This window comes from Alligator sinensis, unplaced genomic scaffold (genome assembly GCF_000455745.1).
Source record: "Alligator sinensis unplaced genomic scaffold, ASM45574v1 scaffold169_2, whole genome shotgun sequence".
Classification (NCBI taxonomy): Eukaryota; Metazoa; Chordata; order Crocodylia; family Alligatoridae; genus Alligator; species Alligator sinensis.
The window spans coordinates 595,429-611,326 of record NW_005842077.1 but is presented as its reverse complement, the minus strand read 5'-3'; the positions used below and the strand labels follow the sequence as shown (position 1 = coordinate 611,326).

Genomic DNA, 15,898 nt, shown 5'->3' with positions numbered 1-15,898 from the left:
GAGCGGGAGTGGGGGCGGGGGGGAGGACCCGGGACCCCTTCCCGGCCTGGCTCGGCGCGGCTGGGCTGGCACAGGGCTCTGGCAGGGTCAAGTTCAAGCCACACACGCCTTGCTGGCCCGTGCGTGTGTGTATGTCCGTGTCCCTTGCTTTGGGCGGGCTCGTTGCAGGAGGTTAGTGACCCGTGTGCCTGTGTCCCTTGCCTTGACTGGATGTGTTGCAGGAGGTTATCTTTCCCAGTGATGTGTGTGTGTGTGTGTGTGTGTGTACCCGTGTGCATATGTGTGTTTGTGTGCCCATGTCCCTTGCCTTGGCTGGACACATTGCAGGAGGTTTCCTTACCAGTGATGTGTGTGACTGCGTGCGTGTGTCCATGTATAGCCGGGTTGGTTTGAAGCCAGGTAGAAGGGAGACTTGCACCTTTGCAAGCTAAATGAGAGGGGCTGGGAAGAGCAAGAGCTTTCATGAACCCACGTTCACTTTGTCTGATGGACTCAGGGAGCCTGTGGCATGATGTTGGTGCCTTCTTGGCCCCTGCCACATGTTGCATCTATTACACAATGAACTGACTTGTGCTGTAAACATAGATGGGCCACACAGGCAAGGTAACGATCATATACTTAACTGATCGTACAATTAACTGGTCGGCCATACTGTAAATGTAGACCAGCTGCACGTGCCAAGTAATTAGTACAGGATAAAAGTGACTCTCCAAGTATAAAAAGAGCCAACCAGCTTCAAACTCTACAGATGGTTTCTATCCAGCTTTCACTGGAACGTGTATGTAGCGGAGCAGAGAGGCCTTTTAGTTCTCTGTTCCTGGCAGGTCTCCGATCCTGTGATGGTTTTGAACCCCATGAGGATCATTAGTTCCTCATCAAACTTTACTTTTTTGTTTGCAATAGATGAATTTATTTTGATAGCTATCCTAAGTACTTCCCATAACAAGAGACGGTCAGGCATGCTGGTCTGAAATCAGAAAAGGCAGGGGGATTGCCACCTTCCTGGCTAATGCTTTCAGAGGTGTGTGTCATAAGCTTGAGCTCACTTCAGCATCTTATGAACTAAGCTCAGCCTCTCTGGAGTTGGCTCAGGAGGTGCTAATCTACCCCACTTCCCCATAGTGTTAACCCCCGTATTTAATTTCATAAATTTTAAAGTCTAATTTTTACTTCCCTTACTAATAAAAACGTTGCCCTTCCTTCCTTCCTTCCGTCCTTCCTTCCAACTTCATTGTCTTGCATTTCACTCAGTTTGGACAGGCAAGTTTTACATCATGGGTCTCATGGATTAGCATTGTTCTGTGTAACTGCAGAGCTGAAGTGAGGAAATAGGGATTAGGGAAAATTGTACAGTATTTTGCAAAATTTTTAATGTTTTATCTAAAAAGTAAAACAACATGAAACAACTCCTTCCACTACCACCTTTAAGTGTAAAGAATTTAAATGGTACCAAATACTCTTCACCAGCTCTGGTAGGGTTTGTGTGTAATTATGTCACCGCATTGTAGAATGACAGAGAGGGACTTATTTGCATGGATTTGAAATTAGGTTGGAGAAGTTCACCCTTCCATGTTCAGTTACTAATGCTGGAAGCGTGTGTTCTTCTTTTCCCATGTAAGGTTGGAATTCATACCAAGGCATGGTTCATTGCCGGGATCTTTTTACTGATGACTATACCAATATCTCTCTGGGGGATATTGCAACATTTAGTTCATTATACCCAACCTGAATTGCAGAAACCGATAATAAGGTAACTTTTTTACATTGCATCTGTCATGCAAATATTATATTTTTCCCATGATAAAAAAAAAAAAAAAAGTATTTCCAGTAACTTGAAATGTTCTTTTCATGTCATAACAGAATTCTATGGATGGTGCCGATTTACAGTTTAGATAGCGTAAGTATATTCTTTCACTAATTTACAAGTTCACTGAAAATAATACATTTTTGCTTGTTTTCTGGCTTTGGAAACTGATGTCATACTTTACAAAAAAAACCCAACAGCTCCAGAACTATATGTACAATCCTGGCCATAGAACTGAAAGCTCTTGTTTGAATTGCTTCTCATGCTCCTACTCAAGGGATGTATCAATAGTGTAGCTGCTAATGGTGGAGCTTCTTAATAATGGTATCTGTTACAGTGTTTCAAACCCTTTTTAGCCTGTTGTCTTAGGACAAGCCTAAGGGTTTTCTCTGTTTCTTCCATTTACAGTAACAAATGGGCTAGAAACCTAAAAATGAAGTGACTTATCCAGCCTCTTCAAAGACTCTGCTTTAGTGACATTTATTATTTAATTTTTGTCTTGTTTTATTTAAAGAAATAAGTTTTATATTGATGTACAGGAATTACTGAGTTCAGGAAAGTCTCAGAATTCAAGAGATGCATATCTTGTCCTGCTGTATTCTTCTCTTGTGAATATCCATGTAAGGTGTCTGACTTGCATTGGTCACAGTGTATGTTCTGTATCTTTCACTCCAAGAACTTACATGAGTACAAACAATGAGCTCCAAGTCTTGCCCTTCCAGAACACTATGAAGACAAGCCTGTGAGTTCTGAAAGCCCAGGGTCAGTGAGTACTGTTTGATCACTTTTCTTCCCTGAGGAGATAGGGGCTGATGCAGGCCCAAGATCCCACTGAAAGTATCCTTCTCTTTTCCTGGAGTGAAAGCACAATTTTCAGTATAAAAGATTTTGTATTCATCTCTTAATGCTAGATGCAGGAGAAACCCCCAGGTTCTGGCCTCTGTCAGCTTTGGGGGTACCCATTGCATCTGAAGCCTTCCTTCCAGATAGAAAAAAATGGCTTCTACTAGGAGAGCCAAACAAATGAGGACATAGGTCTCATGTCCTCGTTAAAGCTATGGGATGTTTATTTTCACATTTTAAGACTTTTTGATCACAAATCTTCCCTGCTCTTGTGGGGGAAAGATCATTGTCAGTACTCTGGATATGTAAAGTGAATAAATTCTAGGAAGCCATCTAGTTACTGAAGTGCTGTGATCTCAAGTGGGAGAGGCTTCTAGGTTATTCACCTAGCAAGGGTATAGTCTTAATTTCATCTCTAGTTCAGTTTGTACTTCACTTGAAGCTTGTTCTGTTCTGTTCAGTGAAAGCTTGTTTAACAGCCATTTCCACTCATAAACTATACGTACAAAGTGTAATAAAACTGTGTGTACTTATGATGCAGTAAAGACTTAATCAGCTTCTCTCCACTAGTTGAAGATCCAAATATATCATGGGATTTTACCCAGTTTGTGAAGCTTGCCTTCAAGCCTCTAGCAAACATTTGGTGTTTCACCTGTCTAGGTACCATTCTTTGTACTGATGAGCCTCTGCCAGAAGAGTGATCATATAGTATGCTCTCTTCATTAAAAGAACAATCTCTAAACTAAATTCTTCCCCACAGTGGTAAGTGAGGGTGTGCACAGATGTAAAATTTGAAATGTTTCTAAGTATAAAGGACTTGTAAATGCTTAAGAAAAGATAGTACATAGAAGACAAACACTTTATTCCCCTTTCAGTAGAGATTAAGTCACATTCTGCAAGGGCAGCGCCACTTCTGTGACATGCCTATGGTGCAGTCCCATTTTAGAGATGGGCAAAGTTGCAACCTAAAGCTCTGATGCTTAATGCTGTATGAAAGTATTATTAGCTCTAATGTGCAGATCAGATTCTCTCAAAATCCTCATCTCTCCTGCTTTTAGGTTTCATAGGATAGTTTGGTAAGCTACTTAATAAAGAAATGAAGGTTACTTGACTGAGGTGGATATTGCACATTCTACACTCATCTTCCCCTCTTCCTTAACATCATAATTTCCAAATTCTAGTTTGTATGGGATCAGTGAAGGAAAAGGTGGCATGGTAGCATGCTATAGAGCTCTTCTCCTTTATGATTGTGAAAGACAGAGATTTACAGGTGTTGTTCTTCAGTAAGGTCAATGTTTCTTCAGTCTTTCTTTGTTTTATAATAAGACACGACATATCTGTGATATGCCCCGACTCTGGATGCAGCCAGGCCTTCTGGAGTGTTCTCACACCTTCAGGGGTGCTCTTCAGCTCCAAACCCTTCTCTGCTGTGTGCTGCTTGAACTCTGAGAACAGACTGAGATGCTCCAAAGGTCACCTCCATAACCTATGGCAACTCAGCTTCACCTGCCTTATCAAAGTTTCACCAGGTCTCAGCTGAGGGGACGTTGCCAGCCAGAAGAATCACACCTTTGTTTGACCATGCAGCCAGAAAAGATGGATCCCCTTCTTTGGAGAAGTGGCCTGCCTGTATGGTCAAATGCACTGAAATCACTCTTACCCTGACAATAAGTAAGTTATAAAATATAAGAGAAAGATTCACTATAAAAACAAAATCAAACAGCAGAAGTCAGTAACCATATGCTGAGATAGTCAAGGAATAATAGTAAACAAGCAACGAGATATCAGAATAATAATCTGATTTTTACCCAAGAATGCAGGTTCTACTCAGCTCAACAGGTTAAGTAGCCCCTGTTTCCAATCTTTCCGTCAGGGCCTCCTGTCAGATAGGATACAGTGCCTGCTGGCTAAAGGAGCCCAGTGTTCCCTATGCTGGGGAAAACTGAAGACAAGCCATAACTCTCCTGGCAAGGCTTAAGTATAGCTTCTTAGCTGGCTATTTACATACATTATCCATTAGATTCTTGGGGAGCCTCTACTATGCACATAACTTTCTGCCCCGCAAATGTGTATGTTTGTATGTTTCTTAGACTAAAAAAGTTTCTCCTGATCTGATTATGACCAGGACAATATTTGTATTCTTTCAGAGAGATCCCCAAAATACCATCTCTCACTTACTTTCCCCACTAAGAGAATACCTCCTTTGAATAGCCAGTTGTTCTTGTGGGTCCCTTCTTTTAGAGTGTAAATTCTTTGTTGTCTGGAAGGGCCTGGCTCAGGTGCCTCAACCACGTTGGCAGCGGCCTGTTTGAGTTAACAAACATCTGTCAAATGCTCATTTTCCATGATGCTTTCTCCCAAGTGTGTATAGGCAAGGAACACTGAAGTTAATCCTACTAACCAGGCTTAACTAAAATAAAAATACTTTTGACAAAATTACATTTATATCAAATATCATAATTCCTGTAAACATAAGGACAATAAGGCTAATTGCAGTTTGATGCTACTCATACATTCAGATCACACATACAGCATCTGTAAAACTAACTCAATGAAACATGCATGGCATCCAAAGAATGCCTTGAAGTATAGTAGGGTTTGTAACAATACATTCTCTGCTTTAGATCTTTTTCAAACTCTTGTAACGAACAGCCTTTGAATAGAAACCAGTTAAGAAAAGGTCAGCCTAAACACAAAGGTTTGAAATAAGTGATAGCAATAGGTGCATATGAATTATTCATCTTAACTGAGTACAGGTAGGTTTTGCTTAGAAAGGTGACAAACTTAAAACACCTATGTTGACTGTTAATGCTATTATGACTGGGCCAATTGAAACAGAGGCTGGAAGCAAGTTCATGGAAAAGTTGAGAGTAAAACCAAAATTTGTATATAGGTCTAAATCATTCTTAAAATACAGCTGCTCTGTTTCTAGTCTAACCCCTGTCTTCAGTTGCTTTAACATTTCTGAACATTTTAAGTCACAGATCTCTTTCCCCCTTGCCAAAAATGTTTTTAATGTTTTTCTTTTCAGTAAATCCTGGAGTAACTCCAAGTTAATCCCTGTTTGGGATTGTTTGAAGGTCACTCTTTCAGTTAAGCAGAAAAGAACCTGATTGTATGTGAATATACTTCACATTTTAAACCCATGCAACTTTTAAAAAAAGAATTCAAAACCTAAAATAAGTAGGAAAAAAATGAGCTTCACTACAAATGTTTGTTTGTTCTAGGGCTGAGGTGTTATTCATCATCAGGCCCTGCAAATAAATGGTGTGGGGCCAGTCCACAGGACAGATTGGCATGTGGGTCCAGTTTATGGGACCTGGACTGGACTTCACTTACTGTGCACACCTTGGACCAGCCCTCCATGCTGTATGGGTTTGATCCAGTGTGTACTGTATGCAGTGTGTGTGTCTGTTGAGACCCATAGGCTGGATTGCAGACTGGATGATAGGGCTCCACAGGCTGGATCTGGCACATAGGCTATAATTGACACCTCTGTTTTTGGGAAAATAGTTCTTTATTTGATAACAGCTATGAGCCTTTGATAGCTGTACTTCATTCATATACTGAGAACAATGCTGTTAGCAAGTGGAGTGTAGCTAGACTGCTTTGAGAATGCATGCTTTTATACACAACTTATTTCTCCAAACCAATTTGGCCACTCTTTTCAGATGTTCAGAGGAAGCCCTACCACGTTCATTTCATGAAAATGAGTATCACAGACCTCTAAGTGTCATTTAGGTGTGAAATTTGAAATTGTGACTGAAATGTTGGTTAGCAGGATGGGTTTCCTTTGTCTATTTGACTAGCCAAAAAGCTTTGGGTTATGGAATTTAAAAGCGCAGCCTTTACTTCTGTCACTTTGTATAATATATAGTGTTAAATAATTCTGATATGCTGTTGCTCTTATGTTTATACAATATGAAATATCTGTGTGTTTAAAAAAAAAATGTAAAAATTAAAAGTGGTACTCTGTTTTCTGTATGCCTGGCATACAGTTTGTGGAAATTACCCAAGAAGAGTACAGTACAGCTTGCTTTGAATGTAATTGCTTTCAGTGACTGTCTTTTCTTACAGTGGATAGCTTTGAAATATCCCAACATTGCAATATATGTGGATACCTGTAGAGAATGCTATGAAGCTTATGTCATCTATAACTTCATGGTATTCCTTTCAAATTATCTAACCAACCGCTATCCAAACCTGGTATTAATCATAGAAGCCAAAGATCAGCAAAAACACCTACCTCCCCTCTGTTGCTGTCCATCATGGGCTATGGGAGAGTAAGTATATTCTTGCATCTTAAACTTAATGTTTAGTGCTGTGCATCTTGATACAAAGGACACTGTTGTTCATAGCCTTGATGATCAGGGAGCATTGATTATATTGTTGAATATAAGTCAGCCTGCAGTGCCTAAACAGTACAGAGGGTTTTGTTTGCTATTGGCTGAAACAGTGATTGTGGAAAGTATCTTTGCTGCTTATAAAGCATCACAGAATTGTCAAACTAAGTTGGGGAAGAAAACTAAGAGACTTGTATGACTTGAAGGGGGCTGGTTTATTTTCCTAACAAAATAGGAAGGAATAAATTTCTCTTGAATTTGTACCTACCCCTTCCTGTTTCCCAGCTTTACCCTTGCACAAGGGGCCAAATCCTTTTGCTCTAGCTTTACTAATGTAGCATAGCCCTGCTGACTTCATTTTAATGGCTAAAATGAGTAAAGTGAAAAATGTGTAGCCTTAAGACCACTAACTGGTCACGTTCCTATGTTCTTAATCTGAGGAGCAGTCAGTCTAGTCTTTGTCTTGTGAGAGTAATAATTTGGAAGTTCATATGTTTTCAGACAGACCCTGGCTCATGACTAAGAAATCCAAAGTATGTGTCTTTTCACATCTTTTATGAATAGGTCTTCAAGCACTGTAGAAATAGAACTTTGTTGTGCTGCAGAATGGTCAGAAATTTTTTGTAGCTGAATGAAAGCAAGCATTGAATATTTCCTTTTGTATTTCTGTATTTTGTGGAGTCGTGCAGATCAGTTTGCTGTGGTATAATATTTAAACATCACATGTAATGCTGTATCATATCAGCTAGTTACCGAACAACATTCTAGAAGTAGATTAACTTGAAACAGTTAATTTAGGGAAAATGCTGAAGGCAAGAATTTTTCTCAAGTTGTTTCTTTCCCCCTATGTTAAGTGCATTTATGTCCTTTTTTTTTCTTTCTGCAGAGTTTTATTATTTAGATGTAAATTAGGTGTTTTGCAGTACACTGTGGTCAGACCATTTACCACCATTATTGCTTTGTAAGTATACCCACAGAAAACTAATGTGTTTAAAATATAATGTTTGCATTCTGCTGGAAAAAATGTTATGTTTTTTTTTCCTTCATATTTGAATTAATGCAGTTTAAAAGCAATTTTTATATTTGCCAAGACAGCTTTTATTTACCTCAGCCTGTGACCACTTTGTGCCTCCTAATCACCATTTCCAGAGCTGGGAGTATGTAACTTCTGCCACAGGGGTGGGGGGAATTAGTTTAAACTGATTTTTCTGGGGGAAGGAAGGACATTTTTTAAATTGAGCTATCTTGATATCTTAATAGCTATATATGTGGTTTTCAGTAGCTAAAAATGTCAATATTAGATTACAAATGGTTAAATCAATTTCACATAGACTATTTCAATTGAAATATCACCATCATGGGGCAAAAAACCTTACCATAAAGGAATTTGCCATGCATCTTTTGGAAATATATATGTTTAGTGGCCTGGTAGGAGGCCCAGTCTTGTCTTCCTGCTCCTGTTTGGAAAGTAGAAATGTTAGGATATACTAGCTGGGGCTCAAACTTTTCAACAAACCTTTGACTAATATAGCTCCTTTCATGTCTGGCAAAAGTCTGGCTAGTCTTAAAGAAGGATTTTTGTGGTGATACCTTTGGATCAGCTATCTGGTTGGGATTGACTTAGCCAAGCTTTTGGGTACCGAAAACCATTCCTTGGGTCACTGAGGAAAAAGCAGGCACAGCCTAGGCTATATAGCAGGCAGAAGAAAAGCCTGAGTGAAACTCCATATATAAATAAAAAATAGGATGTAAAAGACATTGTCTGCAAGTTGATAGAAGGGAGGAATTCAGTAGAAAGTATCACCTGGCAAGTGGAAGTGTAAGACCATTCAAGAGGATTGTTATCACCTGGAGTGCACAGGCATCAGATAGATAATGGGCCATGTTTGTGTTAAATCCCTGGTTCTTAGTGTTCAGTAAACTAATTAATTTTGGTTCCCAGCCCCATCTTTTGAAGATTTCTTAGAAATTTCCCTTTGAGTATGATGACTGAGAGACCAGAGACGGGGTGTTTTCGTGAAAAATATTCTCCTACCTGTGTTCTAGTGTCCTTGTCCTTTATCTTTTTTTCTGTGATCATGTTGGTGCATAGTTTTTTGTCTAATATCACCCACATAGTTTCTGTGAGGGCATTTGGTGTACTGGATCAGGTATACCATATTCTGAGCGAAGTTGGAGGGCTGCCTGAAAGCCAGGAGTTGGGGGCTCAGAATATTTCTCCTAAGGTCTGGTCCTTTTCAAGAATAGGCTGAAATTTTTTGATTTTCTTATCAGTTCTAGCATGGTATTGCAAATGACAACCCAAGGGTATGCTGTCAGTGGGAGTTTTCTTGTAGATTTCTTTGGGTTATTTGGATTGCTCTTACAAAGATACCGTCTATTTATCCAGCAAGAACACTCTACGAGAGAGAGGCAGTTTTCAGACTGGCAAACTGGGTGCCCCAAGTATTCTCCTTGGAGCAGATGCAGTGGCATCTGAGGGCCTGATTTAAGATTACAGCTTTTTTCGTGGGTTTTGTGGATTGATGGTTTTGTGGGTGTAAGTGTGGTAGTCCGTGGGTTTTGTTGAGCAGCCTTAGACTTAGAAATCTCTCAAGAATACAACTCTTTCAATTTATACTTTGTTTATATTTGAAAGGCTGTCTGGCCCCTTTATAGTGGTAAAACTGCATTTTATTACTGATGACAACTTAACATTTCAGAAATGAGGGTTTAAGTTTTCTTGTTCACCCCAAAGATTTCATTGAATTTTTCAGACCATAGCACTAGCATAAATTTCACTACAACATGCATGTTTCTGAAGGCTATAGTTCTTGTGCAGACCCTTAGCAATGCTAATGATCTTGAAACTTGAAAATAAATTCCAGGGTCTAAATATTCTGTGGCAGAAAGATATGCCAGTTCCTTTAGAACAGAAGATTGATTGCTGTGGTTAATGCTTAACTTTCTTTCAGAGTCTGTGAATTGGTTGGAGTGTATGATGAAGGAAACTTCAGTTTCAAAAACGCTTGGACATACTTGGTTATATTCAACAACATGTCCCAGCTTGTAAGTATCCAGATGTACCTCTATTTTTGTTGATGTCCAGTTTAAAAATGTTGTTACATAATTAAATCTAGATATTTACATATTTCATTATGGTTAACATTTCAGCTTGAACTGAGAGAGAATTGAATGGCTTTCTATTTAATGCTATGTTGTTTTGATTTTAAGGTGATCTTGCATATATACTGATCCCTCATTTCCTAGGTCAGCATTAGGAAAAAGAACTTTTTCTTGACCATAAATTAATGACTATGAATGAAGTCTTTGAATTGCTTTTGCTCTTACAGAATCCCAAAGGAGAATCAAGTAATCAAGAAAAAGGATTCAGAGGATGAAATGCACTAAAATGTTATAACAATAATAAAAATACTACTACTACCACTAATTAACATACTAAAATTTAAACCGCACCAAAAACATTTCTGACTTTCTATTTTTTTTCATGCGCAAAAATATTCCATGTACAACAGTCAGGACCACAGGAAGCCCAATTTATAAGTTGACCCGCTTGTAGAATATTGAAGTCTTGGAGGAAAAAAGATACAGATTTACAATGAGAAGTATGGTGTTATAACCTGCCATTTCTAAATCACTAATTCAGTCCGCATCTGCATAGTCACTGCATGTTATTAACACTTGTTTGATCTTGGAGGTATATATGAGATGACTTGATCTCTCTCTGGCTCTCATCCCAAATATTGTCAATTAATACCAAATGTGGCAGTCTTGTCAGCATACTTCTCAAAGGCCATAGCTTGAAGGGACATGATACTGAACTGTATATAGTTTCTACAAATGCATAATCCATGTTAAGACTTAGTGTATTGGTGATTTAAAGCGGGGGGTGGTCAACCTACAGCATGCATCACAATTGGCATATGCAGCCTGTGTCACATGCAGCCTGTGTCTGATCACGGATGCTACAGGTAGCATGGGAACAGATAAGGCAGGAGCAGGAGACTGAACAGGGAGCACAGAGAATGGAGAGCAGAGCAGCAGATAGAGAGGAGGAGGATGGGAGTGGCACTTGGAGAGGATGTGGGCTAATTTGTGGCATGCCTGCCAGAAAGGTTGGGTCCAGCTGGATTAAAGGAAGGGGGAAGTGGGTGTGGTAGCTTCTTATCTTGTATCTTACTTTGGACAGATAATTTAGGTGTCTAGGGTTGTTGATGTGACATGTTTCACAAACCAAAAAGCGATCACTCTAAAACAACAGTTGGTAACTTCTGAGGGCCAGAATGACCTAGCTCAGGTTCGAGGTAGGTGGGTACTAGGATCCACAGGCTGATGCCCCTGCCACAGTACTTTAGAAGAATTGCTGAAGCTCTGTGTCTGCAGGCTGGATCCAGTGGCTCTGCTTGCCCTAGGTTACTGGCCCCTGCTTATAGTCTTCCTTTATTTTATCCCTATTAGAAGGACTCTAACCTGAAATGTGTAGTGCAGTGATTATCAGATTTTTCAGACTCAAGGACTCCTTGTTAAATTCAAAGCACCCCTCAGAAAATGCTCACTCTTTTCTGACTAGGGAAGAATAGTACAGCAGTTTTTCTGTTGAAAAGAACTCAGAAAGATCACTACAGGTCAGAATGTTTTTAATGCAAAGGATACCTATTTGAAATATCTGGGCTTATCTTGAGTCACATTTCCACAACTGCAATACACTACACCAGTGCTACTATGCATGGCACCCTTGAAAGGATCTCAAGGCACCCCAACATTTGAGAATCACTGGTGTATGTATTGTGTTACTTGCATTTTACAGTAAGATTCTACACACACAATCTGATCCTTTTAAATGCCACACCTGCCAAAATGAATAAGGATTTAAAAGGCTTAAAAACTTTGTTTTCCTCCAGTTTGCTATGTATTGCCTGGTCCTGTTTTATAAAGTACTACGTGAGGAGCTGAATCCCATCCGACCTGTTGGCAAGTTTCTTTGTGTGAAGATGGTGGTTTTTGTTTCCTTTTGGTAAGTAAAACATTACCAAGAAACCCTGTTATTGTTGGTAGATTTTGAGAAAAAAGGTTTCACTGGCAAGTTATCAGTCCAGACTTGCCTAGGAGATCTTTCAAATTAGTGAGGGCATAAAAAATTTGAAAAGAAAAAAAAATTGCAAGGAAAAATTCCAAAACAGCATGGGAGATGCTTCAAGATGAGTTAAGTTTTATTAATGAAATTTCATATTCTAAAGCTTTCCTCCAACTTTGTATCCTAACTAAGGTCAGTGTAAGTATTTTTTGGGTCCTGTAAGGTCATTTTCAATCTCTTCCTAACACAAAGCAGTGTGATTTAGTGGACTGAGCACTGAACTGGGCTTCTGGAAAACAGGATGGATAGAAAGTAATAGTTTTTTTTATCATTTAAAAAATTGGATTTTTTATTTAAATCAGATTTTTGACTTAATTGTATTTTTATTTCTTTAAGATGCTTTAAAAAAACTATATGAAGATAGTTTTAATTTAAGATATGTTAGAGCTCAAGGTTATCATTTTGGAATAGGGATTATAACTTCTAATTATATGCTATATGAGTCAATATAGGCATGTAACCTTTTTTTTAGAAAAGTTTTATAAATAGGTCACAACAAGCCATGGACTATATTAGGGGCCCAGTCTTAGAGTTCCCAGAGGCTCCTCTATAGATTAGTAAAGAAAACTACTCTACCCAATGGGCCTCAGTGCTCAGTCTAGAAGATCCCATTAAGGATCTCTGTGATGCTTAGTTTCAGTTCTCAAACTGTGGATTTCTCTCTCCAAACATAACATCCTTGTTAACAGCAGTATATGGAGATGATAGAGAACAGATCTGATTTATTTACCCATCAGCCTTGTTGTCTCTCTGCAAGCTTGTGTACACAGAGTCAAGCCCTTGCCTCTCTCTAAAAGTGCAAGTTTCAAGAAGGTAAATGAATAAAGGATTGTTGGGGGTGGAAGAGATCTGGGCAAAGAGTAGTCTGGAGATAAATGCAACGAAGGATGGGTAGTAGAAACAAAAGAAAAACGTTTTGAGCAGACTATTCCAGAAGTCTTGAGGGATAAGATTCTGAGTATCGCCTCTCCATTGATACGAGATCTAGTGAGGGAATGGTATGGCAGAAGGGAAAACCTACCATGGCAGCAGGCTTGCCAGGCTGTACAAAAGACCCTGTTTGGGAATGTTTTAATGAAGGTTATATCTTACAACAACAATGCACTTTTTGTAGAAAACAGTGATTAAATTGAGGCTTCCTGACAAGTGATTTAAATTGCAATTTAAATCCTGATTTAAATTGCAATTTAAATCCTGATTTAAATTGGTTTGATTTAAATCAAATCCACCCTGCTGGAAAACTACACTGTTCTACTTGAATTCGGGTGAATTGCTGTTTGTGTCTATTCCCACATTTTTCTTGTCTAATTTATATTGTACAATTTTTTTAAAGGGAGTATTTGTATAGCATTTGATTTACATTAATGTTGACCGTTTTCTTCTCTAAAAGAACTGTAAAAATTGCAATCCACTTAGATGCAGAGAAAACCAGAAATAGGATGCGCACTGTTACATCCAGCTTTTCATTTGATGGTTGTAGAATCATGACTATATTTTACATTAAACACATTATATTTAGAAAAGCTATTTTCCCTAAAATTGAACCTGAAAATGTTAGTCTACTTGTAATCAAAACAGTATGATAATGGGGATGCTATCTTTGGTTGGGGCCTTCAGGTGCTACTATAGTACCAGTAATAAGTAATCATTTTTATAGGCAAGCTGCCCTTATTGCCTTGTTGGTGAAAGTTGGTGTTATTTCTGAGAAACACACCTGGGAATGGCAAAGTGTGGAAGCTGTGGCCACAGGCCTGCAGGTAAGTACAGCAGTTCTTGCTAAAAGGAATATGGTAATGGGTTAAAGAGACTTTAGTGCAGGCTGTTATAAACCAGACTCTGTAACTGACTTTCCAATGGAAGCGTTGTGATTGCATGCTCATTGTTGGATAGTATAAATGGTCTGTTTGATGATAAAGAGAAAAATAAGAATATTTTGAAGCTAAGTAGCATAGAGTTCCTGGAGATAAAACAAATATTTGTGTTTCTTCTTGGAATAATTGCTTAAAGGATTTCTCATTGGAAGCAGAGATCTAGTAGTGAGTCAGGATGGTGAGGCAGAGTGCTTATTCAATATGCAATAATAAGTGTAGTTGTAGACCTTGGAGGAATTTGCTAAGGACATGCAAAGTGCTATTAATGCACAGGTAACTGGTATGAGGGCCCTGAAGGCTCTGTTCTTCAGAGCTGAGGGAGTTCTAGCTGGTCTTATGCTGGAAGTAGAGCACCAGGAATGTAGGTTTTGTCATGGCAATACCCATGGAGAAATATGTATAAATACATCTCTTGTTGCAGGATTTCATTATCTGTGTGGAGATGTTCTTGGCAGCTATTGCACATCACTACAGTTTTTCCTATAAACCTTATGTACAAGAAGCTGAAGAAGGGTCATGCTTTGATTCTTTTCTTGCAATGTGGGATATTTCTGATCTTAGGGCAGACATATCGGAACAGGTTCGAAATGTTGGTAAGTATTCACCAGGGCGCACAGTTTATTAAGGGCTATTTATCTGCATCTATTTTGGTTTTATGCTGTTCCCTATCACTGTAGGTTGCAAGAGCTTCCATATACTATTGATAGCAACAGTAAATCCCTATAATACAGTGGTTCTTAACCTCTTCAGGGTCAGGGCACCCCTCCACCTCTTCTTTGAATGTGTTGACACCCACATTGAGAACTACTGTTTGTGCTGCTTCAACTTATCTCAGTGCTTCTCAACCAGGTTCTGCTGCCTCCAGGCTCTTCTCGCCGGGGGCTGGGCTTGGAGTGGGCTCCGGCGGCACTGGGAGGAGGCTGCAGCCACCTCAAATTTTGCCATAGCTCCACAGCACCACCCCATGCAGCCATGGCTGAACGCTGTGCCTCCACCCAGGTGCTGGGAAAAGCTGCAGCTATGCCAGGCAGAGGCACAGGGCTGCAAGCGGTGCTGTGGTGAAATTTGGGGTGGCTGCAGCCTCCTCCCAGCAACGCCACTCTGAGCCCAGCCCTGCTGAGAAGTGCCACGCAGATCTGGGAGCACACGCCTCCACCGCCCTCCTGGGGTGCAAGCAGTGGTGGGAGCTGCCCGCACCCCACAAGCTGCGACTCCAGCCCTGCGCTCCCCCTCTGCCCCGACTGGGCAGTGTCTTGGCCATGCCCTCTCTTAACACTGGAGGTGTTGATCTGCACCCCCAATGCCCTTCCCCTCCCCTCTCCCTTTCTGACTTATCGGCTGAAGGCAACTCTCCACGCTACCAGCTCTGCTCTGTGGCTGTGTGCAGCATGGGCATTTATTGGCCCCATCGGGTTGATATCCGATGCAGCAAATTTTCTTTACATCAGTACCGATCCAATATCGGACTGTTGTATTGGTACACCTCTAACCTATTTACTAATGTTTTATTTCTTATCTGAAGTTGTTAACCTGTTTCCAGTATTTGTTACTTAATCCTTTAAACTGATCTTAATATTTACCAGCTTTATATGATATACTAAATATTTACAAAGCACCTAGCACATGGTTGGAAATAAACTGGAGCATAGGACTAGGATTGAGAGAGACCTAGGCAAGTAGGAGGATTGGACCAAAATAAATATTGCAAAGTCCTGCACTTAAGATGGAACAATCCCATGCAGCAGTACAGGCCTGGGCACTGACTGACTGGGCAGCAGCTCTGCAGAAGAAGGCCTGGGGGTTACAGTAGACAATAAGCTGAATATGAACCAGCAGCATGCCCTTGTTGCCAAGAAGGCGAACAGCATACTGGGCTGCATTAGAGCGTCGCCAGCAGATCAAA

The 15,898-nt window shown here is 39.9% G+C and overlaps 1 protein-coding gene across 2 annotated transcripts in view; it reads left to right on the top strand.

Annotated features, from left to right (window-relative positions):
• Positions 1-1,566: 1,566 nt before the first annotated feature.
• TMEM184C (transmembrane protein 184C) overlaps positions 1,567-15,898 on the top strand; it is a 16,844-nt gene continuing 2,512 nt past the window's right edge. The window contains exons 1-9 of one of the 2 annotated variants that reach the window (XM_025204321.1): positions 1,577-1,750; positions 1,861-1,897; positions 2,481-2,566; positions 6,725-6,930; positions 7,877-7,951; positions 9,945-10,038; positions 11,892-12,004; positions 13,782-13,881; positions 14,417-14,588. In XM_025204321.1, coding sequence (XP_025060106.1) covers positions 6,809-6,930; positions 7,877-7,951; positions 9,945-10,038; positions 11,892-12,004; positions 13,782-13,881; positions 14,417-14,588 — 676 coding nt within the window. In that variant the 5' untranslated portion in view covers positions 1,577-1,750; positions 1,861-1,897; positions 2,481-2,566; positions 6,725-6,808. Of the gene's footprint in view, positions 1,751-1,860; positions 1,898-2,480; positions 2,567-6,724; positions 6,931-7,876; positions 7,952-9,944; positions 10,039-11,891; positions 12,005-13,781; positions 13,882-14,416; positions 14,589-15,898 lie in introns of both variants that reach the window. The other variant, XM_006023712.3, reaches the window with a different exon arrangement.